Raw genomic sequence first — 27,148 nt, 5'->3', positions numbered from 1 at the left:
CTAACTCCTGCAGTATAGATGTCCCAGGTTGAATAAAATAGTTTCCTAAAATCTCTACATTTGTTAACAATGACAAAGGACAGGCAGATGGCTGCAAGATGTTTGAGGCTCACCTCATGTATGCAAGAGGTGCATACCTCAGGAATGCAGTTCACCTCATACGTGAAGCTTATATATACCTCAGCTATTAGGGCAAGAAGTATACATTTTAGTACTTGTACTAAAACTAACATATAAATTCTTGATATGAAAAATAACAGCATTATTGGTGATTTAGGTGTTACAAACAATTGCTTTTCCTAACAAAATGCCAGAACAGGTTGATTCTTTAACTTGAAATCATTTCATGGGAATTCTGTTAGGTGATTGGGGAATTTGTGATCCTTCTGTCTGAAAATATTAACCAAAGAACAGAAGGGAACTTTTCAAGGTTCAAAATAGTGTTTAAGAGTTTAGAGCCAGAATCATCCCTGGCTTGCTTTTCTACTAGTATGGTGACCTCAGCAAATTACTTAATCTTTTTGCCTCAGTTTCCTTAGATGTAAAGTGAGGATAATAATCGTACCTTTGGCAAAGCAGTGTTGTGATGACTGAGTAAATGTAAAGCACTTAGAGCCTGGCACAGCAAGTGCTAGGAAAGAGGCCACCACGCTGTGGTCTTCCTTGTTGCAGTTATTTTAAAGGTGCTAAGAGTCTTTTAAATTGCAAATGCCCTCAAATGTCATAAATCATTGCACAAAACTCTTCAGAAGCCACTGCTTAAGTAAGAATCCCATTGAAATATCTGGCAGGCAGGCGCTTGTGGGCAGACTTCTGGGCAGGGCACTGGAGGTACATCCAAAGAGAAGGGGGTGTTGAAGGACTCACACTTGCCAAATGCCTGCTGTATAGCAGGTGCTTTGCCCACAGGATGTTATACACCTTAACAAGTCCTGAGGGAAGGAAGCAGGATGAAGCCCCATGTCACACACCTGGGAGTGGTAGTCCGTGCTCGCCAGGACCTGCAGTCTCCCAGGCACTGGGATACTGGCGAGTGAGGGAAGTGCTTCTAGGAACCTTGCCCTATTCAGTGTGAAACCAGCATTTTGGTCCCCTACACTTGACTTGGCACATTCAAATCTGATCTAGTTTGCTCATGGATGGCAGCAGCCCTCATACCCACACTCTAAGAGCCCCCGTGAGTGTGCACATGCACTGATAGGAAGGAGACGGGTGTGGGAAGGCAGCCCCAGCCTTCAGCTGCAGTATCATGCAGATGCTGGGGACATTGAGAGCTGAAAGGCGCTCTTAAATTACACAAATGCAACACTGCTTTTAAAAGCATCTGGGGCAAAAGGCTCCCTCCAAAGGAAAACAACAACAACAGCAACAACAAAAACCGTGTGAGTTGGGACTGCCAGTATGGCTAACAAAGTGGGGAAGAAATTCTGCAAAATAAAACTAGTCTCAGGCTAACCAGAGATGCTGACAAACCTGAGATTCCAGGCAGATCTAAATTAGAAATCAGCCAAGGGAAAACACAGTGATGAGTCCCCCTTAGGGATTCCAGTGAGAATTCTTTAAATTCATGGCCCTGATGGAGTAGCAGTAGGAGAGGCAAGCCCTGGAGATGCATATGGCCTCAGTGGCTCGCCCACCCTCAACCCTAGGTGAATCCTTTGCTTTTCTTTGCCGTCTTCCTCCCCTTGACTCTCTGGACCTGCTGCTTGCTCTGTGAACCTGGATTATCTCCACTCCCTACTCTTGAATGGGGCCCTCGGCCAGAGAGGCGTATGGCTATGCTGATGTGAATACGGCTGGGCTGGGCTGGTGTCTGCAGGAGGACAAAGCAAGGGCTGGTTCTGACTTTGGTTTGAAGGTGATTTTCCCACAGATCCCCCCTTGGCACGATGCTTTTGCCTTATTTGTCTCTGTGCCTTTGGCTCTAAATCTTAGTCTTAATTAGATTGTGTTTACATTTGCACCATACATGTGGTCTGGCACTTGAAGATTGGATAAAGAGTTACACAAATATTTAGACTCAGGGTGTTCCAGTGGAGGGGGAGAGGCTGGAGACCAGCCACTCCAGTGCCCTCATTTACCTTTGTTCTTGTGTTCGTCTTGTGAAGCAGGGACCCTGCAGGTGGGAAAGAAAGATGGCAAGAAGACAGCCAATATCACATTTCCCCTCCCAAGACAGGGATGAAAAACCACCAAGAGGGCTTTTGTGAAAATCTGGAAAGACAAGAAAAGCCCACTTTAGTCATTGGATCTCATTTCATCTATTGTTAATCTGGAGGAGTGGTGAGCCCCCTGTTCCTGCCAAGCTCTTTCAGTACCCAGCCAGATGAGGACGCTGAACAGAAGTGCTTCTGGGCAAGTGCCACAGGGACTGCTCTGATACCAGGGTGACCTCAGGCGAGGCTCCGGTCCTTTCTCGAATGGCCTCCTCAGGCCTGAGGAGGCACAGGTGAGAAAATGTACATGAAGCTCTTTATACACGGTGAAGTTCATCCAGATGGAGCGGGATGGTCTGTCTGGTCTGCCGCACCCTCCCCTTCCCCACACTGATAAATAACAGCAGCCCTTCCAGCTCTCCTTTTGATACTGTGCTCAGTGATGGGGGCCTTGCGGTGGGCAGCCAGGGCCACATGGCCAAGCTTTGTTGGTTCCCTTCCTTCTGAAGGTGAAACTGGACAGCCATTTGTTCTCCTTAGTATGTTGCTTTTAGACAAATTCAAAAGCTGCCAGGTTTCAGAGCGTGCTTGTCACTGCCATCATAGTTCTGTTGTTCAGGCAGCAGTGAGAATCTGCTCAGCACTCATGAGCACTGAATGCTGAACTGCCTGAGAAGGCTTTCCTGCCCTGCAGTGAGACAGGCTCAGCACCTTCTTCAGGCTCCGGGAAGCTCATATCCTGCTGAGGAGCAACAACTCGTGACCATTGCAGCACTATGGAAAACCCGCAGCTCCTACCATCATTTGACTACATGCCACTCAGGTAATTTTGCTGTTGGAAAAGTTCTGTGAATGTGTTTGTAATTTTGAATGTCTTAGTCTCTCCAATACACCAGGATTCACTGTGTCTTCCCACTGATTAGCTGCTAACATCACACTACAGTCAAATCATCATCATTTTGGCTGCAGTCTGGTGTTGGTTTTGGTGATGTTTGCTGTCAGTGGGCATTAATGTGGTGGTCAAAACTCACCCATCTATCAAAAGCATCTTTTCAAATACATTTTGTTAGTGTTCTAGATATGAATACGCTTTTGGAAAAAAGTAGGTCCTCATAAGGGAGAAACGAATAGGTTCTCTGGGATTAGCTCAGTGGGAATAGGGTTGGAAAGGGCTTTTGAAGGTTTTAAGTTGCATTTCTTTGGTGTCCACACATGTGGTTTCATGGACCTGGTCTTTTCTGGTCTAATCCTGGATTTCATATCCCCTTCACTCCTGGTCCCTACTCCTCAGCCCTTGTTCCTCAGCCTCCTGCACTGGGCATGCCAGCTCCGCAGCCCTGTGCACTGACGCTTGCTGTGGTCACCAGTGTTCTCCCAGATGGCTGCCAAAAGGACCACAGTCTTCAGCCAGCATTATCTCTATAGCAAGGCGCTGTTCCCTACTCAGGGGAGTTCGCCACCCTCTGCGGCTCCCCTCCCCAGCACCCCAAAGGCTGGGTGTACCAAGCTGCAAATCAGACCAGGACACGTTACCAGTGAAAGTGTTTAATAGTTAAATTATTTAAATAGACTTTTCAATTTCCATGGGAAATCATAATCGTATCCGTTTCTGCAAGAGTAGGAGTAAAAAGAGTGCACATCCCTTAGAGGGAACGAAGAGCTAGCACTGCACCTGCACGCGGTCACCAGTCACTGCTAGGATGGGAGAGGGGCCTCCATGGGGCCAGGAGGCCATGACCATGGGGGAACACGGGATGAACTCAGCACACACACTTTACTCAGGTTGGAAGCAGAACGAAAACCCACCACCACTGGCAGGCGCTGTGGAGGGGCAGGGAACTTGAGAACAACAGCTGGGAGAAGGCGGGCCTCCTGCGGCCCATGGCAGGATGGCAATGTAGAAGCACGGGACAGACTCAGGCTTGGCAGTTTTGGGTCCACACACTTTGCTTCTCAGAGCTGTGTTTGAATTGTGGTGGGATTGGTGTGCAGGGAAGGGAGGGTGTTGATAGAGCCCAGTGAGAGGTGGTGCAGATGGACATCAAAGTAACATTTTGGCAGCTGGCACAGAGCTGCTGCCTTACTGCCTTCAAGCTCATGTTGGAGGTGAGGATAATTCTAACCTGAGAAGCAATGGAGAGATTTGGGCGTGGGCCCTAAGGATTTTGTTTGAATTCTGTGATACAGTATCATTTTCCAAATGCTTTCCTCATAGGTTATAAAAATAGTATTTTTTTCTTGGTATGTTAAACTGCCCCATCCTGATAAAAGAAAATTTCTGTTAGCTTTCCCTGTGGACTCTGAAGCTGGGCTCTACCCATTCTTCTGCCTGGTTTGCCGGTGGAGGTCAAGGCCACTCCCTTTCCCCAAACCTGAGGGCTCGCTGCACATTGCATCCCTGGACTGAGTGATCATCTCCAGGAAGAGCCACCTGCACCTTGGCCAACTGAGCAGGCCAGGCAGGCTTGGCTTCCTTGCCCCAGCCTGCAGAGCACCCGGGAGTCTGCAGGACCTGCCTCTGGAGGCAACAAATGTCTGAAATCTCAGGGTGTGGAGGGTGCCATGCTACCTGCCGCAGGATGAGGTTGCTTCCCTTGGTTCCAGCTTGGCCTGGGATGGGAAAGCAGCTTTTTTCTTATTTCATCTGCATTTTGCTTAGGGGAAGCAGGGTGTGTGCATGTGTGTACACACGTGTGTCAGAGAAAGATGGGGCAATGTGTCCGTGCATCCTCCTCAATCTGAGCATATGGCATCCCGAAAGCACACACCCACTGCTCTGGTGGTACCTGGGAAAACCAAAACTGCCAAATCTGAAATAAGGGAAACGCATCCTGCGTGAGACCAGTTCCACAGCATGAACACACGCACATACACTAGTACATACAGCAACATACACAGTACAAATGAGCACACACGCCCTGCTGTGCACAGCTGTTTTCTAATTTACAAAATATAGAATTTGGCATATCTGTGAGATCTCCAAGGCTCTCAATAATACAAAATTAAAAATACAAAAAAGACAAGTGGGGATCCCTGCCCTCCCCCCGAGTGGCGTCCTCATTTGCTTGTGTGTCTTACACGCATACAACTAGCATAGTCTAAAGAAGGGCACGGAGAACTAGTTTTGTTTTGTTTAATAAATATTTTTTCTCAGAATCACCACTCCTTGCTTGGCATCCTCTTGCCTCCCCCTCATAATTATTCTGTTTGTTTCCTTCCTAGGGCACTGTCTATGTGCGTGGAGGTGTGGGCAGAGGACCACGATGAAGGCCACAGTCCCTCCAAAGCCAGCACTCCTGCCCCAAAGCCCCTGCAGGTGCAGGGTGGTGGCCTCTGTCTGAAGTTTAAAGGCTCACATGGAAAAGCAGACCCCGAGGCTCCTCCAGGCCGGAGGGGAGCCCGTCTACCCCCAGCTGAGGCGGAGACCCCTCCCTCAGCCCTGCCCTCGTCTCGGCTGCGCCACACACACACTCCCACGGCTCCTTTCCACCTGTGCAGCAGCACCTGTTAGAAAACTCAAGCTTCAGACCCAGTCTAGCAGAGTCTTCTACAGAGGGAAACATCTTTGGTCAGCTGGGTGCTTGCAGGACGCTGGCACCCTGGGGCCTGGGATAGAGGCCGCTGCCCACCAGCAAAGGCAGAAGCTGCTCTGGAGTCCAAGTGGAAAAAATCTCAGCAGCGCAGCCCTGTGGGCTGGAGCATGGCTTTCCCGCCACCCCCGGCACACAGAGAAGCTGCTTCCATGCTTCTGGAGGCCAGGCTGCCTGGCCCCACTGGCCAGCAGCTGCTAACTGAGCGGGGGCCCTCCATTGAGGAAGTATGTCATCATCTCGCCTTTGCCCTTGACCTTGACCACACCCCGGCACTCCAGCTGGTAAGTGTTGGCAGCCAGCACCTGGTACATGTCCGTGGTGACCTGTGAGAGGAGAGAGAGGACAGGCCACTGATGGCTTTGGCCATGAACTGCTATGGGGTAAAGCCACCTGCCCAGCCCTTCTGCCACAGGAGAGGAGCAGCCACCCTACTGTCATGCTCTCAGGGACTAATAATAGCTCGCCATGGAAGGGACCCTAAGAATAGAGTGATGCCAGCTCACCCTCAGCACCTGCTTAAGCCAGGCACTGTGATGGGCAACTTCCGTGTGCTGCTTCTGTGCCAGTCAGTGTGGCCTGCGGTCCATGTACTGACTGCCCTGAGTCCACAGTCAGTTCAGGAGCGGAGAGCAAGTACAGAGAAGCTTTCACAGCCATCTGACCTGGCCACAGCCAGTTTCCAAGTGGGTCCCCGGTGCAACCAAAGCATCCCTCCGTGACGGAACAATTTTTTAAAAGTTGTAGGTAGTTTGAGAGCCACTGCTTACGTCACTTCATCTTCCTGTGAAGTGACTATTAGACTCAGAGCATCTAAGTCACATGCCTGAGGTTACACAGTTAATAAATGGCAAGGGCTGGGTTCAGGTTCAGGTCTTGTTGACTGGCTCTGCTTTAGCTTTTGAAAAGAAGAGAGCTCACTGGTGGCTTTGTTAATTCCACTATCCCATTGCTGGGTGAAAGAAAAGAGTGGCAGGGGACAGGTGTGGGGGGTGGCAGCACAGCCATGTTCCTACTGGGATGACCCAAGGGCCATTTGTGAGCATCGTCAGAACTCCCCACCCCAGCTATGCTGCAAGCCCACTGGTAAGTGCAGGGATCAGGGAGTAGGAGAGCCGGGTGGGCTGCTGAGAGGGGACCCCACTGTGTTACTAGCTGCAGTTCCTGCATGGTGAAGCCCCCACAGAGGGTGAGGTGCTGGGCCATTGTGGTAGCTACTGAGAGAGTCCCTTGCACCTGTCCCTGGGTTGGAAGCCTTATAAGCACATATGCCCCCTACTCCTATCGCTATGCTCGTCCTGCCACCCTTCTCTCCTTTCCACAGGGATGGAGGTGAGAAAAGGCCATGAAGGCCAGGCCCTTGGGCTGGCATCCCCATGCCAGCCCGGCTGATTGGCACAGGGCTGTGCTTGGGGTCAGCCCCTTCGTTCAGAAGTCTTATCGGGGAGAGAAGTCGGGACATTTAAGCAGTATTAGTGTTGGCAAAAGGCCTTAAAAGCAGCACAGTTAGCACCTGGAAAAACTGAGGCCAGGCAAGCTGACTTCCCACAGCCTCATACCAAACTAGGGGTGAGGGCCATGCAGGAGGAGTACTTCCCAGGGTGGTGCCTCTGCCATCAGACTGCAGCAGAGAACCACAGAATGCTCAAGGCAGCAGGCCTGGAAACCACAAGCCCAGCTTGCAAAGGAGGGAGCAAGGGGAAAAGACCTCTGGGTCTCTGGCCAGGGCCCTTGGCTGCTGGGGTTGGGAGAGGTACCATCCAAGGGCCAGCAGCCCCCACTGGCTCTCCTGAGCCAGGCTGGGAGTGCTGCAGGCTCAGTGGGTAAGACCTGCTCCCTGCAGACATCTTTGCGACCTCTCTCTGTGGCTGGGCTGGGAAGCACTGGGACCTACCTGTGCTCTCAGCTTGGCCTCTGCACTCAGCTCCACCCCCAGCAACCCCCAATCCCTTCCATGCCCAGTAGAGGGCTCTGCACAGGCCTGAAGATCTGTCCAAGGTGCTGAAGGCTTGAAACACAATTGTGTTCAAGCTTCCAAGACAGCGTCAACTGCCCCATCACCCTTGAATCTGGCTACAGAAATTCTGACTGGGAACTGTGGGTGGCCTGCCCTGAAGACCTCTCAGCATCAGACACAGGCCCTCCCATGGGGGTGAGGGGTGGTGGATGCCCCTGCACTCACCTGGATACGGTCAGGCACACCAGTGCTGTCCATGCGGCTAGCCACGTTCACCGTATTGCCCCAGATGTCATACTGAGGCTTTCGTGCCCCGATCACCCCGGCCACCACGGGGCCGATGTTGAGCCCTGCAGGGGACAGGAGTTGGCCACATTCATCAGGTTAGGACCGACACACGTCTGGCTTGACCTCACCACCATCCTCTCCACAAGCCACAGGTCCTTCTGACTCGGCCTGAGACACCCATGGGCCTCCAGACTCAAGGCTGTGCTTAACCCTGCAGCCTCTGCTTCCCTGCTTCTATGAAATGCCTGCAAATGCAAGACACAGGAGACTGCACCTGTGTCCTTGACACCTCTCGCCAGGAGTGCCCTCTTCGAGGCCTCCAGTGACCACCTGTGTAACCCAGTTGCCTTTCCCTAATCTCTTGGAGCCATTTAGGCTCAACCTATCAGACTGGTCGTCTCCCTCTTCCTCACACTTCTGTTTCTTTCCTTGCCATTCTCTCTTTGATCCTGACCAACTCATCACCCTGTGCCAATCTCTCTCCGAGTCCTCCTGCTCCCTGGCCTCCAAGCTGGGGCAGGCACAATGCAGTGACCAACCTCTGGCCACCACTTGGGCTCTCCTCCGTCCACCCTCCCAATCTCGCCAAAGGCAACGCTGAGCATCACGGCCTCTGAGCCTTCTCTGAGCTGCTTCTCCCTCCTGAGGCGTCCTCCCTTCTCCTCTCCAGGCTAAATCCTGCCCCCACATATCCGACTAAACTGACGTTCTCTAGACATTTCCTGTCCTGTCTCCAGACACTGGGCATTCCCTCCTGTGTAACCTGCTGGTCTCATACTGTCCTTATTAAGCCTCACTATTGCCTGTTTCTTGTGTGTGAAGGGCAGGACTGAAAACACAGAAGCTCCAAACTAAGCCTCTGGTGATCCCTCACTTGGTCAGCAATGCCATCAGCCCTCAGAACTTCCCTCCACGACCCTCCTCATCAGTCCTTCAAAGCCACAGGCAGCTTTATGCCCCATGTGCCACCAGGCTGACTCCTGATGGTTTCTATTTCCCGAAGCCAAGCCACCCAGGGAAGACCTGAGTGTGTAGGAAGGGAGCTGCTACACAGGCTCCCAGAATCTGGGGCTGGGCGCAGTGGCTCACACCTGTAATCCCAGCACTTTGGGAGGCCGAGGTGGGTGGATCACAAAGTCATGAGATCGAGACCATCTGGCCAACATGGTGAAACCCCATCTCTACTAAAAATAGAAAAATTAGCCGGGCATGGTGGCATGTGCCTGTAATCCCAGCTACTCAGGAGGTTGAGGCAGGAGAATTGTTTGTTGGCTGGGCGTGGTGGCTCATGCCTATAATCCAGAACTTTGGGAGGCTGAGGTGGGCAGATTACAAGGTCAAGAGTCCAAGACCAGCCTGGCCAACATGGTGAAACCCTGTCTCTACTAAAAATACAAAAATTAGCCAGGCATGGTGGTGGGCACCTGTAGTCCCAGCTACTTGGGAGGCTGAGGCAGGAGAATTGCTTGAACCCAGGAAGGCAGAGGTTGCAGTAAGCTGAGATTGTGCCACTGCACTCCAGCCTGGGTGACAGAGCAAGACTCTGTCTCGAATAAAAACAAATTAAAAAAAAAAAACAGTGCTGTTAGATCACTATTAATCAAAATAAATGGGACTGCCATCTGCCTTTGCTGCAACCACCAGAAAGCCCTGTGCCCTCAGCACAGAGCAACCCCTACAAAGCCTTTTGAGCAGGTACTACCTGGGTCCCACCAGGCTATCCTTGAATCTGACTGAGGTGGGAACTCACCAAGGGATGTCCTGCCCATGCTCCCCTCATGTCAAAAGGCAGCAGAGGCATCACCAGGCTCTGGGTGGATTCTGCTGTGAGTGACCCTTGCCTGTCCCCACCTGCTAAGGGTAGGGAAGACACTGCATCAGCCTCTGGTGCCACCTAGCCGCCTACCTTAAAACCACGATGGAGGATGCGGGATGGCGTGTGGGGGAGCCCCTGCCAGCCCTCCACCTGACTGCACCCTGGGCTCAGTGCTCCCTGGGGCCCCACTCACCAATCTTCATCTGGAAGTTGTTGAAGGAGTGCTCATTGATGTACTTCATCTGGTCCATCAGCTTCATGGCAAAGTCGGCCAGTGCCTTGATGTGGGTCTTGCCTGCCTTGTCATAGGTGGAGTCGTTGAGGCCAGAGGCGGCCATGTAGGTGCTGCCAATAGTCTTGATCTTCTCCAGCTGCCTGAACCGATCCTCACTGATGATCTGGATGAAGGAGGCCAAAGCTGGGTCATCCCCAAGCCTGGGACACAGAGGGCCACAGGGAGGGACGAAGGATGTCCAGGGAAGTACAGCAGCATGGCCAGCCCTTCATGGGACCCTCTTGACACAGTGGGGTCTGTCTCCATCCTCAGCAGTGCAATGCCCACAACACTCCTGACACAGCCAGGCCTTTCCACACTCGCTTACCCGCTGGACAGTGCCTGTGGGCTACCTGCCCACCCTCATGCCAAGAGCCCTGAAGACACATCACTAGTCACCTCTAGGTCTCTTGTCTTCCCTTCACAAGCTCACACTCCCATCCCACCCAGGAAAACCTCAATTTGTCCAGCAGGACACTCTTTCCCTACCCACTGGCCCCAGCTCTCCTGGAAGCCTTCCCAGACTCAATTCAACAAATTCCCATCACTCCACTGCCCCAGGAGTCTCGCAGGCTGTTCCCGACACTGCCTGGCTCAGCTCCATCGTCCTGCTCTTCCCTGCACCCCATGCTCAGGCCGTGGATACCCACTGGGGAGGCCCTTCTCATGCCCATGACTTGGGAGCCCCCGCAGTCGAGACTGCCCTACAGGGCTCTGCAGCCCCAGCACGTTCACATGCCAGCCACTCAACAGAGGTATGAGAGGGAGATGAAGGAATGCCTCAATTCAGCCTCTGCTGCTCAGGGCCTCACATCTTTGTCCTGCTTCCTCCCTTAGCCACCTCCTTTCTTTGGTTCTCTCAAACCCCTGGACACAGACATTCTGTTGTCCCAGGCCCTGGGGCCCTGTGCACCCTAGATGGCATGAGAGAAATAGCAGCTGGTGAGTGAGTCAGGCAGCCGCCAAAGGCTAAGTTTTAACAGTGTGGGCTGAAACCCCAGCTCTGCCACTGACTGGCAGTGACCTTAGGCCAAACTGAGGTCTGTGGGCCTGTTTCCTCATCTGTCACATGATGATAGGAGAGGCCGTGTGTGACCACTGCAGTGCCTGGGGACATGGTCAGTTCCTGCCAGCAGAGCACCCATCATCACTGTTGATGTTGGGATGGTGGAAGGGGGCACCAGGTCTCTTCGCATCCCTCCCACACCAGGGACCCGGGGGCCCCTCCCGGGAACACAGCCTGCCCCAGGCCCCGCTGTACACCTCATCAAAGTCAGCGATGATCTCGTTGAGCAGCCGCAGGCACTCAACACCCTCGTTGTTGGCCTCCAGCTCGACGTAGAACTCGGAGAAGTTGGCAATGGAGGCGAACATGACCGCCACGCACTCACAGGACTGATAGTAGAGCTCATCATTGCGCCGCTCACGGGCCAGGAAGTGAGCGGCCACGTCCTTGGGCAGGATGTTGTGCAGCAGCCGCCGGTTGTAGGCCTGCAGCTCCTCCATCTCCTCCTTCTCCTCTGTGGCCTGCGAGGAAAAGACTGCAAGTCACGCAGGTGCCAACGTGTGCCCAGGATGTTGGCACCTCCACCTCCTCCTCTCCATGGCCTGGAGAAAAAGCACCGGTCAAGCAAATGCCAACTTGTGCCCAGGATGTTGGCAACTACCGCTGCCTCTCCTCCTCTCTGCTGTTTCCACTTCCAGGTTTTCTCCAAAAAAGCAGGACTTTGACAATCAGAGAAGACATTGAATATCGAACTCTCCCTGCAGGCCTCTCTGGGGATGCTGAGCCTATAGGGAGCCCCGAGCAAGAACAGGCCTGGAGGCAAGGCTGCAAGGATCCTGTCTGCCAAAGGCCAGAACCAGGCTGGAAGGAAAAAGGATACAAAACACAGCCCACACAGCCCTCTAGCCCACCTGGTCCTCCTCTACTGTTTATTGTCCTCTTGATATCAGGAAATGCAATCAAAAGCCAGAGTTACCTTAATTTACCGATCTGTGGGGCAAAACAGCCCAAAGCCCTGCCCAGTCTCCCTGCCTCCCAGCAGGGAGAACTTGCCCCAGAGCCAAGCACGGCCAGGAGGCGCAGGAGCCATGATGTACCCACTGGGATGAGGATGGGACATCACCAGTGACTTTGGTTTTCCACCAGTTTGGGTCCTAGGTCTGTACAGTGGAGTCTGTGGTCACTCACCCTCCAGATTAAAGGACAGTGCATATCCCTTAGGTCAAGAGGCCAACAGTGTCCTACAAGGGGCTGAAGGGAAGAGGTATCACACACCAAGGTGTGGCAAGGAACCATCTGACAGGAGCGTTCATGAGACACTGCACTGGTCAGCTGGCTTCCCCACCTATGGTGGCAGATAACATGCCCCTCTTTAACTGGGAGTGACGGTGTTGGCAAAACCAACCAAGAGAGGATCACTAATTAGCAGAGCCACTTTGAGAGGGCTGGCTGGCCCACTTGGGCTTTTCCTAACTAAATGGAGACACCTTTCTACTCAGCTGCAAGTAGAATCTCCAACAGGACCAGGACTGCCTCTCAGGGCCCTGGCTGTCCCTGTGGGTGATGGCTGTCCATGGGGAAGGAGCTGGCATCCCTTTCCAAGGCTTCAGGACCAGCAGGGAGGAAGAGCTCCCAGGGCAAAAGCTCCAGAACCCCAAGGTTCAGTGGCCAGCCCTGCCCCTAAAGTGACAGGGCTCCTGACTGTGTTGCCCTTGGCCTGGTGGCCTCCTGGAGTCCCTGGGAATGTAGCTGTGAGGACTGAGATCATCTTGAGGGCTTCTGGATGCTAAACAGCCCTGCCTTCCACTGCCGTCCACAGAGGTGTGGCAAGCCAGTTGGTCTGTGCTGTCTTCTTGCCTAGCCTTCCTTCCCAGGTGACCTCCTAGGAGGCAAGACCCTTTACCCATGCCCCTCCCCATGAACAAGGTTACCTATGTCTGGCTCTGGAAAAGCTGTGCCCATGGGAGAAGGCTGAGGTGGGGATCCCTGTGCTTCTCGTGGTCTTTCCCATGGAGGAGCCCTGTAGTCAGTTATTTGTATCTGAAAATGCACCAGACTAGACAGTCCTGCTCCTACCTCTGCTGAGACATATGGCTGGGGATACATGGATGCCAGGAGCACTCCACCTCTTTTGATGCACCCAGAAGGTAGCAGACAGCATCAGCCCAAAGTGTCAGACAGAGTGGAGGTGGAGGCTGGGGGCAGGGCCACTAGAGCAGGCTACTGCTGGGGACAGGGCTAATCCCCAGGGCCAGGCCAGCTGCTCAGCCACCTCTGCAAACTCTACCCCAGCACAGGTGGGCTCCTGCTAATGCAGCCAACTACTTCTGGGACAGGAAGGTTCAGGGGGCTGCAGCCTCTTGGTGGCCCCACTAAGGTCAATGCTGGGGGAAGGGACAAGAACAGGCTCTCCTGAGAACTGAGACCCTGCAGTTAGGCCAGGAGGGGGCCAGGAGTGGGGCTAGCCAGTCAGGGTGTTTTCCTTGTTCAGGTGCTTCAGAAACGCTGAGGAGTCTGCCTACCCACCAACTGCACAGGGGCTGCTGAGCCAGCCTGTGGCAGGGCAGGGACTGCCACTCACCCATCCCAAGGGCCTGCTTTCTGGTGTTTCTTTATTGGTGTTTATGTGATGTTGGCTCCCTCTCCCAAAATCCCAGGGGAAGGATGGGAGAATGAGGAACCTGCTGGAAAACTTCAGGGAGAGAAGGTTGCCACAGGCTGGCAGGTAGACACAGGCTCACCCACACATTCATGCACACACACACACACACAGTCTCATGTGCATGTGTGTACACAGGTGGGGAGGGGTGAAGGGGGTCACCACTGAGCAAATAAATACATATATGAAAGATATAATGGGAGGTGAGTTTCTCATTGCCAGAGATGACATGACAAGCATGGAAAAAAGAAGGCTGGGAAGAAGCCTGTGGTATTGGATTAAAATGGGAAGTAGTGGTTGGTATGAACTCAGGATTAAAAACAGATCTATGCAGATGGATACTGTAGTAGTATAGATATGTGTGTACACATGTTCCCACATAAGTTTACACACTTACATATCTTTCCTAGCATCGTCCATGGAGAGGACCTACAAGCAGCGAGCGCACCAAGCACTCAGACCTTGGTTTCTAAACACCACTCTCTACTACAAAGAATGAGTGAGGGCTCTTTGGAGAAATCAGATTCCTGGGCTGGATCAGGGAAGGCACGAGTTTAGCCTGAGATCACTTGTGTTGGAAAGTCAGGAAAAGCTCATAAGAGTGATGGAGACCTGTCAAATAACACAGACACCAACTTGAAACACACGTGGGCCGAACCTAGGACGACTTGGGCATTAAAATAAATTCTGAGGGTAGCAAGTGATAACCCACTGGAGTAAATGGGAATCTGTGAGTCCAGGCTGAGGGAGGGAAGTGAAGAAATGAGGAAGTCAATGGAGGAGGAGGGTCAGCTCTTCTGTGCAGTAGGAATACCAACCAACAAGTCCAGAAGAAATGGTGGACATTGGGCATTGCTACCGGGCATTTCCACGGCAGGCACTGAGACAAGCAAGAGCCACCAATGGATGCAAAGGCTGCTGGGCAGAGACTTGCTAAGGATCAGGAAATTGGTTTCATATCAGACGCTCTTTCCATGAAGTGCTAGTCAAATACAAAGGGGGAAAGAGGGCTTGAGAGTGGAGAAAGCTGGCAGCCACGGGTTGAGCAGGCCATCAGGGCTGACATCACCGGTGGTGGGTTGGGTCAACATGGTGGAATGTTTCAGTGTGAGACACTGAGGAGTGCTCAGTGGCATTTCCATGCACTTCCTCCAGGAAGGCCCAGCCTGAGTCTGGACATGGGTCTGAAGGTCCCAGAATAACAAGTTCTTTAAAACTGCCAAGGACCGCAAGGTGAGGAGAGACAGGAATTGCTGCAGCCCGGAAAAGCTTGATGCAGAGAACCCGTGGACCAGCGGGACCCGGATCCTGGACCAGCATGGAGACAGGTGGCAACAATGAGCAGGGTCTGCCGCACCCCTGCTGATGGCCCGATGGGGAGGATGCATGGGGATGACGCAGGGAGTGTCCTTGTTTGTGGAAGGTAGACGTGGGAGTATTTAAGGATGAAATACCTATGTGGAGGACGATGGGGAAAATGCAGACAAATGAGAGCCTCTTGAAAACTCTCCCAAAGAAGAGGGGAGTGAGGGAGAAGGCAGGAGCCTGACAAGGTGCAGGCTCACACGCGATCTTCCCCAGGGTGCTCCAGCCCAGGGCTTCACAAAGGGGCATTCTGCACAGAATCCTTCTGGGATTCTCCCTGGTTCCCCCAAACTCGGGGCACCTTCAACTGCAGACCTCCATGCTCAATTCCTGCCAGAACCCATGAAAAATAGCAGAAGGGGCAACCATTTATTCCCATCCTCACTCAGCATCCAATGAAAAGTGGGGCCTCTTGCCCTAGGTAGCCGAAAGACTTTCATCCTGACGCCTCTAAGAGGTCTGGGATGGAGGAGGTCAAAGCAAGCTGTCGGTGAGCTGAAGTGGTCTGGAGATAGGAGCCGGGCCAGGAGAGGTAGAGGCCTGGCCCAGCTAAGCTTTGCACAGAGCTGGCCTGGAATAAAAGGTGTGAGGCAGCCCACAGGAAGACGGGCTTTCTCCTGCTGAGTGCTCTTGGGCACTCCCTCCTGGCCCTTCCAAGATGCCCCAGCAGATAACCTGGCCCACAGGCACCCCCTCTTCCAGGGGGACACAGGCGCAGGGCACAGGGCATGCAGCCTGGAGAGCCAAGTGCTGGCTGGAATGCACACAGCATGGTCAGGACTATGGCCCCAGAACGTGCCACTGCCTTCTGCCGTGCTCTCTGGCTGGGCCTCCTGCCAGCAGTCTGCTCCTTCAGTCCATCCCCTCTGGAGTCATCTTCAACCCAGCCCTGACCAGAGCAAGCCCTGCTCAGAAGCCTTCGGTGCCAGCTCCCCACCCCGGCCAGGCTCCTCCCCTACTCCTCCATTCACCTCTTGCCACTCTTCCTTACCCCACTGTCATGACGCCTTCTGCTGCCACCACCAAGGACCTGCCTGCACCTCCCATGTCCCTGCCTGACAACACACACAGGAATTGCCCAGCCAGTATTTGCTGACTTCAAAGCACGCCTCCTGGACCCGTCAGAGTCCCAGCACTGTCAGCAAAGGTTTGGCTACATGGAGTAAGTCCCAGGGTTTTGCCCCTTGGCTGGAGAGAGCAGGGAGTAGACCCACAGGGACGCAGGGCACCAAGTGGCTTCAATGGGGCCTAAGCAGGGCAGCTGGTCAGTGTAAGACAAAGGCCAGGCCTGGCCCAGCCCAGGAGACGAGCCTGTTGTCTCCGTCACCTGCTCCTAAATGCCTCCCCTCCCCAGGTCCAGCCCCAGGGCCACCCACCTGCAGTTTCCAGAGGAAGTCGAGGCGGGCAGTGGACTCCACCTGCTGGGCATGCAGGTACAGGGCCAGCACGAAGACTGAGATGATGATGGGTGTCACCACCTTCAGTGCCACCTTGGTTGCGTGCTCAGGGCTGTGGATGGGATGTGAACAAGCCTGAGACCACCCTGGTTCCTCACAGGAGGCCTTGAGGACCCCCACCCCCACCCACTGCTGGCCTTTTTTTCTTCCTCTCACTATACCTTCCCCTCTTCTTTACCCCCCTGCTCAAACTTTGCCTCACGTGTGCCTCCTTCAGGAAGCCGTCCTGGCTGGCAGCCCCATCTCAGACCCTACTTGCACCTGCAGCTCAGACAGCCATTACTCCTCTCCTGACGCCTTACAGCCCCTGTCACTCGGGAGCTCCCCACTGGTCAGAACAGGGGATGAACTCGGCCCTTCTAAAAGGCAGCGTGTACATCCAGATCCTTCTCTGCACAAGACAGGGGCAGCAGGTACAGTAACAAGGGGCCAGGCAGGCCACAGTGACCCTGTCTCTGGACAACCTTGGGCCAGTGCCTTAACCTCTCTGAACTTTAGTTTGCTTATCTGTAAAGCAGGATAATAATACCTACATTTCAAGACGATAGTAAGGATTAAAGAGATATTATAACCAAAACGCTTAGCGTAGCATCTGACAACAATAGGTTCTCCAAAATTAGCAGCATTATTGTCACATTCTATTTTGGTTACTGTTACTAACAAACACTCTTAACAAAAGCAGCCATTCCAAACCATACATCTTGTGCCAGCCAAGAGCTCAAACCGTTGCAGGCTGCATAGTGGCTCCAGTGAGCCCCTGCTCAGGCAGCAGCCCTCAATGCAGGGACGGGTCCGACAAGTCCTGCTGGCCTCGCCTTTGTTCCTCTACTCCAGAAGGAAATCAGGTACCAGCTTCCATTCTCCTGTGTCTGGGGTTCTCATACCGGTTCCCAGGGAAGAGCTTGAGGCTAAATGCTTTAAAATGAAGCGATGATCCCAACACTGAGCCTGCAGATCACTTCGGCAGGGATCATGAAAGTGACCAGGGCCTCTGCCCTCTGAGGATGACTTGCTACCCCAGAAGGGGCCAGCCTGGGGTCCCTCCATGAGCCTCCTCCTTCACTACCCACCTTACCACCAAGGCTCCTCCCACCTGGGCACCGGCTGCCTTCCCTGTGTGCTCTGTGCTGGGGGCAGGGAGTGGCCCTATCCAAGGAGCATCAACTCACCACTGGGAGGTCCCGTTGTTGTTGAAATCTCTGTGAAGAGAGTTGGGGAAGACTGGTCAGGGCCACCCTTCTGCATAAGGCAGCCTCTGCTCCTGCTCAGGCCCCACCCCTGCTCTGTTGTCCCCGCTCTCCTTGGCTCCCCAGCCCCATGCCCCTGCCATATCCAAGGACACTTTCAGGATGGGAGGTGGCAGAAGGCCCAGCCCCAACTAGTATCAGATACACAGGACCACAAATCACCCCTCTTACCTAGGACCCTGCCTTTCCCGACCCCAGCACATCTGTCTGGGTGGAGGCCTGCCTGCCTCTCCCACTCCCAGACCTTTGCTGCCACCCAGAGGAAGTGCAGGAGAGATCCTGCAACTGCGATGCTTGGTGTGGCGGCCGCTGGCCGCATGCAGCTACTGAGCCTTAACATGTGGCTGGTGCAAGTTAAAATGTGCTGTACGTATGAAACATACACCACACTCTGAATAATTAGTGTAAAAAAGGGCAAAATATTTCAAGAATTTTATATTGATGATACATTAAAATTATCATATTTTGGCTATAGAGTATCGGTTAAATAAAAGTCAAATTATACTTTTTGCCCTTTTAATATGGCTATAAGAAAATTTTAAACTACCTAAGCAGCTTGCTTTTTTTTTTTTTTTTTTTGAGACAGAGTCTTGCTCTGTCATCTAGGCTGGATGCTGCCCCATGCTCCACCTCCTGGGTTCAAGCTATTCTCAGCTGTCCTTGTATCTCAGCCTCCCAAGTAGCTGAGATTACAGGTGTGCGCCACCATGCCTGGCTCATTTTTTTATTTTTAGTAGAGAACGGGTTTTGCCATGTTGGCCAGGCTGTGCTCAAGTGATCTACCTACCTCAGCCTCCCAAAGTGCTGGGATTACAGGTGTGAGCCACTGCACCTGACCCACTTTTTATCTACTGGACAACGTTGCCCTAGAGCCAAACCAGGGTCTCCTAACCCAGAAATAACCACCATTGTCTGCTGCCAACTTCAGCACCGAATGAGATATTGGGGATAGGGAAGGAGCAGTAAGAAGAGGAGAGCAGGCTGGGTGTGGTGGCTCACACCTGTAATCCCAGCACTTTGGGAGGCCAAGGTGGGCGGATCAAGAGGTCAAGATGTCGAGACCATCCTGGCCAACATGGTGAAACCCTGTCTCTACTAAAAGTACAAAAATTAGCTGGGCGTGGTGGCATGTACCTGCAGTACCAGCTACTTGGGAGGCTGAGGAAGGAGAACTACTTTAACCTGGGAGGCAGAGATTGCAGTATGCTGAGATTGTGCCACTGCACTCCAGCCTGGCGCCTGGCGACAGAATTAAACTGTCTCCAAAAAAAAAAAAAAGAAGAGTAGAGCAACATTCCCTGCTCCAGCCCTGATCCATGGGTAGAACGTTCCTGGATCTCTTCTTCCTCCTCCTCCTCTTCAAGATTCAGCCTGTCCCATGCCCGACTATACTGTGTCTTCGTGGTCATCTGCCCATAGCTCCCACACAACCACCAAGAAGTTCTTCCTTGAATATGACTTAAATGCTTCATCACTCCTCCACTTTCTCAGGCGACACTGCCTTCCCAAGAAAGGAGCATTCCTGCAAGTTTTCTGTTTAGCCACATCGTACCTCCACTGCCTACCTCAGTGGCTGGCGCACAGCAGGCCCTTAATAAACATTTTTGAGGGAGTGAACGGGTGAATAAATGCATGGATGAATCCCGTCCTCTAACTCAAGGTGCAGTTGGCTGCATTTTCTCAGGGGACAAAGACCTGTGATTTTTTTCGGCATTTCTTGGTGTGTGTGTAGGGAGTGGTGATGGGTAGAAAAGCATACTCTGCATTAGGCACTTTAAATACACTTTACTACTATGGGTATTGATAATCTACAGATCACATTTGCCAAGCTTCCAAATTAACCTGCTTTGGGGAGGTCTTGAGATTTATGGCAATATCCTGCCCTGAGTGAAGAATCTTATCTGAGTTCCTCACATTGCTGAGGTACTGATGAATGCATACCCCACGGCCATGAAAAAACGCTGACTTGCTTCTGAATCATGAAGTTGTGCTGACTGCTGGCACGCAGACATTTTAGTTGTATGTTGCAGTCTGTAGCCAATGACTGTGACCCTCCAATGACAAAGGACAACTCCAATATGAGGAGTCTCCTCCCTTCTTGACTTTCTCATCAAAGAATTCCCACTTGTAACAGCCTCTGCAACACGCCCAACTTGCTGTGTGTGTCTTCCTGGCCAGTCCTCACGTTCAGCTTCCAACAGAACTTGACCAAATTATTTCTGCCTCAACTTCCTTAATTTGGGTTGACAACATGATTCCCATTTTACAAGGAAAAAATAATGAGGTTCAGAGGAATAACCAATGTGTGTCTGATGCCAAGACTCTAACCCAACTTCACCCGAGGCCTGAGGTCTTTCCCCTCATGGAGCCGCCTCCCTTGGACATCTGACATCCGTCACCACATGACCATGTTGACTGTGGGGCCAGACAGCTGTGGGCCCCACCCTCATGCCCACCACCTCTAGGATGTGGGACCTAGCCTCTGCCACCACAGCCAGGAGCCTTTGAGTAGTGCACCAATGCCCAGGCTTAGGCGGTGGGCCTGCCTACTTGGCTGGGTTGCTGGAGGATGAAGAGGAACAACAGATGTCCACGCACCTGTCTTGAGGTGGGACACAGAGCCAGTGAACAACAAAGTTTGTCCCTTTGCTCCCACACATCTTGCTGCCCGGCTCTGCCCGGACCGTGACTCCTCTGAGCCTTGGGCAGCTGGACCGAGGTGAAAGCAGCCCCCTTGGAGGCTGCCCTGGCAAGGGAGGAGCAAACCAGAGAAAGAAACACAATGGGGCCTGGTCACCTGAGGCCACTCCCACTACTGGGGGTGGGAGGGAAGGAAAGAGACGAGACCCTTCCCTACTTCAACCAGATGTCAGGGCTAGGGAGGAACAAGACACACTTCTCGCAAGCTCCCTGCGGTGGCAGGACCCTGAACCACCTGCTCTTCCCACCTCCCTGCAACGTCCCGCACCCAGTGGGTAGCGTGAGTGAGGTGCCCCATACATGGCGTTGGCGGTGACCAGCAGGTCGGCGTTGTCGAACAGCGTGACACCTGGCACCTCCACGACGAGCACGTAGATGAGCTCGATGGCCAGCATGAGCACCAGCTTCCCGATGCAGCTGATCTGCAGGAACACGGAGCAGGCCAGCAGGCTGAGCAGCACGCTGTAGGTGAAGTACTGTGGGCAGAGGGCAGTGGAATCAGCTCCCCAGGCCCTGTCCACCCCCTAACCCCAGCCCCGTGCATCCTCCAGTCTGCACTGGCTCAAGTGAGGCCTGGGCTGGGCATGTTTCTGCTGAAGTTGATTTGCCAACAGGTGTGATGTAAGTTGAAGAGCCAAGCCTGGATTCCCATTCAGACCCTGGTCCAGATAACCAGGAGGCCAATACTTGATGCTGGGGACCCCCCAGGGCCTGGTCTGTGAGGAGCTGCTGAATCACGAGCAATCCTTGTGGGGTGTGGTCAGCTGGTGTAGACTGAAGGCTGGCACCAAGCCCCTCCCACAAATGAGGAGCCAGGACCTGCCCACTGCCACCCTCTCCCCCCAGGCCCTAGCCTTACCAGAGGAAGCCACCACCAAGGGGCAAGTATGAGACCGAAAATAGCCTCTGCTCCTCACAAACAGTCAGAAAGACGAAGTTCTCCTGTGGGCTCTCAGCCAGACAGGAGAGACAGCAGAGGCTAGGGAGGGAGGCAGGGGAGAGGAGGCTAGGAAGGGGAGGCTGGGTGCAACATGGCTGCCTGGAGGAGACAGAGAGCTTACCACCAGCTCAACGGCAGAGCCGGGGTGCCCTGCTCCTCCCTGGGCCTTCCTGCCCTATCTGTACAACTGAGAGCTGGATCCCAGGCTGAGAGGGAGGCCAACGCTGACAGCCCACAGCACCCTTCAGCTGCAGTCACAAGCCCCTTGGGAGTTGGATGAAAACATGGACCTTCTCCCCCAGAAAAAGGCAGAACCTGCCCCCCATCTTACAGGCTTCACATGCACACCCACAGGGAGCTGGGGTATGGGAAGGGGGAGGCTGGAAGCCCGGCCCAGCTGCTGACTAGCGAGCTGGTCTCTGACAAATGCAGCACTGTGAACGAAGCACCTTCAGCACCACAGATGCTTAATATACGCTGTTCTCCAAATAAGGATACGTGGCATTCTTTTTAAACCCAAATGCCTGTAGGCATAAAATTTCTCTTTTGGGGTGATGAAAGTGTTCTAAAATTAGATGATGATCGTGGCTGCATGCACACATCGGCGAACACACTAAAGCTACTGAACTGTGCACTTTGAACGGGTGAGGTTTATGGTAGCGCTGGTTTGGGATTGGTTTCTTTGCTCCCCTCTCTCCTCTCTGACCCTAACAGCTGGGGCTTAGGTGGGTTCTCCTGAGGTGGGGTAGGGTCTGCTAGAGAAGCCAAGGGTCCAGAAAGTTTTGCCCTCGGTTCAGGAGCACGAACCCTGTCTGGAGCTGGACAACTTGAATGAGAACTCCAGCTCTGTTGAGTCCTGGCTGTGTGACCTGAGACAAGTTACTTAGCCTCTCTGTGCATCAGGTTCTTTGCCTCTACAAAGGAGATAATATAACACCTATGTTATAGGCTGTTGGGAGGATTTAGTGAGTAAATACATGTAGAACTCTTAGTCATAGTCCCTGGTAAGCACCACAGAAACAACAGCTATACCACTGTCACTGTCACTGTATACTGAGGAGGCTCCCTTGGTTGCCAGGGTCTGGCATGTAGGAATAAGAGATATTGGGGTAAGCGGGTCTCTAGAAGACAGTGGGCTGGCGAGACCCTGTCCTTCAGCCTGTCCTGAGCATTGAGGGGACAGTCCACGGCTCCCTTCCAGCCCCCGCGTGCCCAGTACCTCAGGGAAGTTGCAGTTGGGCCAGGGGCTGTCGCAGAAGCCCTGCTCGTCGCCCAGGCTGTAGTTGACGGCCGACTCTACCACATGACATGCGTTGACCTGGCTTGCGCTGATGTTGTGCTCCTGTGCCAAGCAGCCCAGCAGATCCTTGGAGTTGCACGTGAACTGGGGGCAGGGAGGAGGGCAGCGAAGGGAGGGTCAGCTGCTGGAGGGCCAGGCAGGGCAGCCCAGCCCGTCAGGCCAGAGGCCTCTACCCATCCTCCGCCTCAGGAGCAGCATGACAAGGACAGGGACAAAACCTGAAAGAGGCTGAGGAATGGGCAAGGTTGGCCCAGCTGCCCTGGCTGGAGGGGGTGTGGCCAATAGGCCCTCCTGAGGAGGGGCTCCTAAACATGCCTCAGGGACATTCCCTGAACTGTTCCTGGCCCCACCAGCCTTGACAATGAAGAGCTAAGAACTTCACTTCGTGGGAGAGTAGCCGAGCATGGTAGTTCATGCCTGAATCCCAGCCCTTTGAGAGGCTGAGGCCGGCAGATCACTTGAGCCCAGGAGTTTGAAACCAGCCTGGCAACCAGCCTAGAAACATGGGGAAACCCCATCTCTTAAAAAAAAAAAAAACAAAAAAAACAAAAAAAGAAAATAGAAAAATTAGCTGGGCGTCGTGGTACACACCTGTATTCTAGCTACTTGGGAGGCTGAGGCAGGAGGATTTCTTGAGCCCAGGAGGTAAAGGTTGCAGTGAGCTGTGATGGCACCACTGCACTCCAGCCTGGGTGACAGAGTAAAACTGTCTCAAAAATGAAAAAAGAAAAAAAAAAAAAAGAACTTGTGTGAGGCACACTGAGTCAAAGCTGATCCAAGACCCAGGTGTGACACAAATGGGAATCTCCAAGGAAAGTCTCTCCTAGTCCTGCCTATCAAGTCCATCTCCACTGGGTTTGACCCAATGGGGCTGTGGAGGTGCTGGGAGGTTGTGCAGTCACCCACCATGTTGACAAAAGCCGCCAGGAACACCAGGATGATGGTGAACACCCCAACCAGGGTACTGTTCATCTTGGACCGCACGATCTTCCTGGAGAGGGTCTGCAGCGGGGAGGGGAAGAGCTGGGGTTGGGGGTGGTGGAGGAGGAGGGAGAGAGAGATGGAATAGTATTCAGTGACGACTCCACAAATGGCCCCAGGAGTGCAGTGGACCCACCTGTGTCCCTCCCCAGCACAGCCCCTGGGCCTTTCTGGTGGCCCTCTCAGACTGCAAGGCTCCAGCCTTGAACCGCTGCACCACTGCTTCCAAGTCAACGGCAGGGCAGATTCTGTAGCTGACCAGGAGCGGGACTACATGGGGAACCCAGGTAAGAGACGCAGGATGAGAAGAAAGATGGTGTTCTTGACCGAACACAGAAACCAATAAAAAAGCACACTGACTGCTGTATGCCATCGGGGAGGGGCAGTGGGTGGCAGCTGAGGAGTCATGGAGGGCTCAGAACTTTCCCAGGAGGGTTGAGAAGGCTTCTGGGAGGGAGTGTGCAGTAGCAGGTTTAAGGATTTGGAGAGGACTAGGCTTCTGGGCTCGGGAGGAAGGACTGGGCAGCGGGAAGCAGGAGGGAGGTGGATGTGGCCCTGAGCACTGAGTGAACTCCGTCCTTAGCACAAAGCTCCATGGACCTGCCATTTCCCTCACCCTCTCCTCTGTATTCTTCTACTAGACAAACCATGTCTACTCAAAAACGCCCTGCAGCTTTGGTAATTAAATGATTGGGCTCCTAAGTCCCACTTCTGCCACCAAATCTGATGCAGCTGGCCTTGCAAATGATGTCCCCCTCATCTCCCACACAACCTAGGCTGAAAAAAGAATCTGATGGACAGGGAAGCAAAGCAGTGGATCCAGGCTGCCCTACCCCTATCCACCCCAACCCTTCCTGCTGAGGCCTGTCTGCTGCAGCCATGCTAGACGTTCCATAAAACCCCCAACGGCAGACAGGGTGGCGGAAAAAGCACTGAACCAGGAGCTTGGCTTGACTTTTCCTGCAGGTTCCTGAGCAAGCCATATCCCTTCTCTGAAATCTCCTATTTGTAGGACCCTTGGGACCCTTGGGCACCCCCAGCTTTTGTGGTAAGTGAAGCAGGCAAAGGTTTCTACCCTAGTTGTGGGCCGTGAACATCCCTGCAAATTCTTGCGGAGCATGACAGACCACAAGGCTTCTCTATCCCCTGATACTGAGAGCATCTGCAGGTGGCCATACTGACAGCTAAGTCAGTCACGAGGCCGTAGCATGACAACCATGTGACTACTCACTCCCAGTGGGGAGAGGAACTGGTTTGTGTGCTACCCTATTTGCTGCCAGCTCAAAAAAGTGCCAGGCCCTTGGTCCAGTGTTCCTCAGCTGCAACCAAACTCACTACATGTGCAGCATCCATGAGGGCCCATCACATGGGACTTCAGTGGCAAAGGGACTTCAAACACAAATACACTGACACTTATGCTGCTGACTGTGACATGAATAATAAAGTTTTTGTCTCTGACCCAGGAGTCTTATGTCTTCTGCCAGCCTCTATGAAACAGTGACAAGCCAACTCATTACTTTCTAAGTAGGGTAAAATTACACCTTAGACCCTTCAGAGTTCTTGACAAAAAGTCAGGTCCCTGCTCACCCCCGGGTCTTGGGCTTGGGGCTGGCTGTGTGCGTAAGGAGCCTGCATATCTTTCCAACCCTGGAATCTTCCTCCACCCTTCAAACAAGGCCATTTCCTATCAGCAAAGGGAAACAGGGGACCACAAGGACAGATAGATCACAGGAAGGGCTGCTGCCATGGCAGAGGCCTAGTGGTCTCATGTAGGCTATAGGCTGAAAGGTGAAGTCCTGGGACTCCATCTCCCCAGCAGGAGAGCCTCCCAGGCATGCTCCTATACCATCAAGCCTGTGGCACTTGTTCTGAACAAACACTGGGATAATAAAAGAGACCCTTTGACCAAACCCTCTTAATATGGTAGAAGGAAAGGTTAAGTGTGATCTGGAGAGCATAAGCTTCTATTAAAATCCTGCTTAATAGACACAGAAATAAATCAAATAGATTGAGGGTCCAGAAATAAACCCTTCCATTTATGTTCCATTGATTTTGACAAGCGTTCCAAGACAATGGTGAAAGAACAGTCTTTTCAAGAAATGGTGCTGGGATACACAGATATCCACATGCAAAAGAACAAAGTTGGGTCCTTACTGCACCCTGTACAAAAATTAACTCAAAATGGACCAGAAAACCTAAATGTAAAAGCCAACTACAGAACTCTTACGGGAAACCATACCAGTAGATGTTTGTGATTTTGGATTAGGCAACGGTTTCTGAGAGATGACACCAAAAAGCACCAATCAAAAAAGAAAAACTAAATTGGACTTTATCGAAGTTACTAGTTTTTGTCCTTCAAATAACACCATTAGGAAAGTTTCAAAAGTATTGGTGAGGATGTAGAGAAACTGGAATCCTTGTGCATTGATGGTGGGAATGTAAAATGATGCAGTCACTGTAGAAAACAGTAGGGCAGCTCCTCAAAAAATCAAGCATACAATTATCACATGATCCAGTAATTCCACTTCTGGGTATACGCCCAAAGAACTGGAAACAGGGACTTGTACAGATACTTGTATACCCATGTTCACAGCTGTATTCTTCCTAATAGCCTGAAAGTGGAAACAATTTAATTGTCCAACAGTTGATGAATGAATAAACGAAATGTGATACAGCCATACACTGGAATGTTTTTCAGGCATAAAGAGAGTAAAGTGTTGTTACATGCTACAACAAGGATGAACCTTGAAACTAATATGCTAAGTGCATGAAACCAGTCTCAAAAGGCCATGTGAGATTCCCTTTATGTGAGATGTCCATACATGCGAATCACAGAGACAAAGTAGCCAAATGCTCGCTGGGGGCTGTGGTGATCAGGGAAGGAGGAGTGACTGATGATGGGTCTAGGGGTTACTTTTGGGGATGACAACAATGTTCTAGAATTAACATCAACAGTTGAACAACTTTGTGAATAAGCTAAAAACTAGAAAAAGTTCATTCACCTTTATTAAAGTGAATTTTATGGTATGCAAATTATATTTCAATGAAGCTTGTATTTTAAAAAATCTTGCTCAGCCTCTTACTGGCTGTGTGATTCTGGGGCATTACTCTACACTGAGCTTCAGTCTCCTTATTGGGAAATTGGGAATAGCTCTCTCCCAGAGTGGCTATCAAGACCTAGTAAAGTGATGCATCTGAAAGTGCTCTGCAAGCTGTTAAATGCAACAGAAGAGTTAGCTAATATTTGCATTTTAAAGAGCTATGCTGCCAATGAGAATCAAAGTCCTTATTTCTCATTTAAAGGAATTTTTTGGTTTCACAGCTGGGGAAAGTGTTTTGGCATTAGCATGAGGATCTTACTCTGAAATGGTATGACAGATGGTTTCAAATCTTTGGTTGCTTAAAATGCTGT

General features: G+C 52.3%; 1 protein-coding gene across 4 annotated transcripts in view; it reads right to left on the bottom strand.

Annotated features, from left to right (window-relative positions):
• Positions 1-3,685: 3,685 nt before the first annotated feature.
• Positions 3,686-27,148, bottom strand: part of ADCY5 (adenylate cyclase 5) — a 160,561-nt gene continuing 137,098 nt past the window's right edge. For all 4 annotated transcript variants that reach the window (XM_003941664.4, XM_074404232.1, XM_074404233.1 and 1 more), the window contains exons 13-21: positions 23,662-23,778; positions 22,675-22,839; positions 20,816-20,991; positions 17,738-17,767; positions 16,488-16,620; positions 11,345-11,608; positions 10,001-10,205; positions 7,929-8,053; positions 3,686-6,072 (exon numbers count right to left, since the gene is read on the bottom strand). In XM_003941664.4, the coding sequence (XP_003941713.3) occupies positions 5,944-6,072; positions 7,929-8,053; positions 10,001-10,205; positions 11,345-11,608; positions 16,488-16,620; positions 17,738-17,767; positions 20,816-20,991; positions 22,675-22,839; positions 23,662-23,778 (1,344 nt within the window). In that variant the 3' untranslated portion in view covers positions 3,686-5,943. The remainder of the gene's footprint in view (positions 6,073-7,928; positions 8,054-10,000; positions 10,206-11,344; positions 11,609-16,487; positions 16,621-17,737; positions 17,768-20,815; positions 20,992-22,674; positions 22,840-23,661; positions 23,779-27,148) is intronic.

This window comes from Saimiri boliviensis, chromosome 8 (genome assembly GCF_048565385.1).
Source record: "Saimiri boliviensis isolate mSaiBol1 chromosome 8, mSaiBol1.pri, whole genome shotgun sequence".
Lineage (NCBI taxonomy): Eukaryota > Metazoa > Chordata > Mammalia > Primates > Cebidae > Saimiri > Saimiri boliviensis.
The sequence above is the reverse complement of the archived record's forward strand: the minus strand, read 5'-3'. Positions and strand labels throughout refer to the sequence as shown.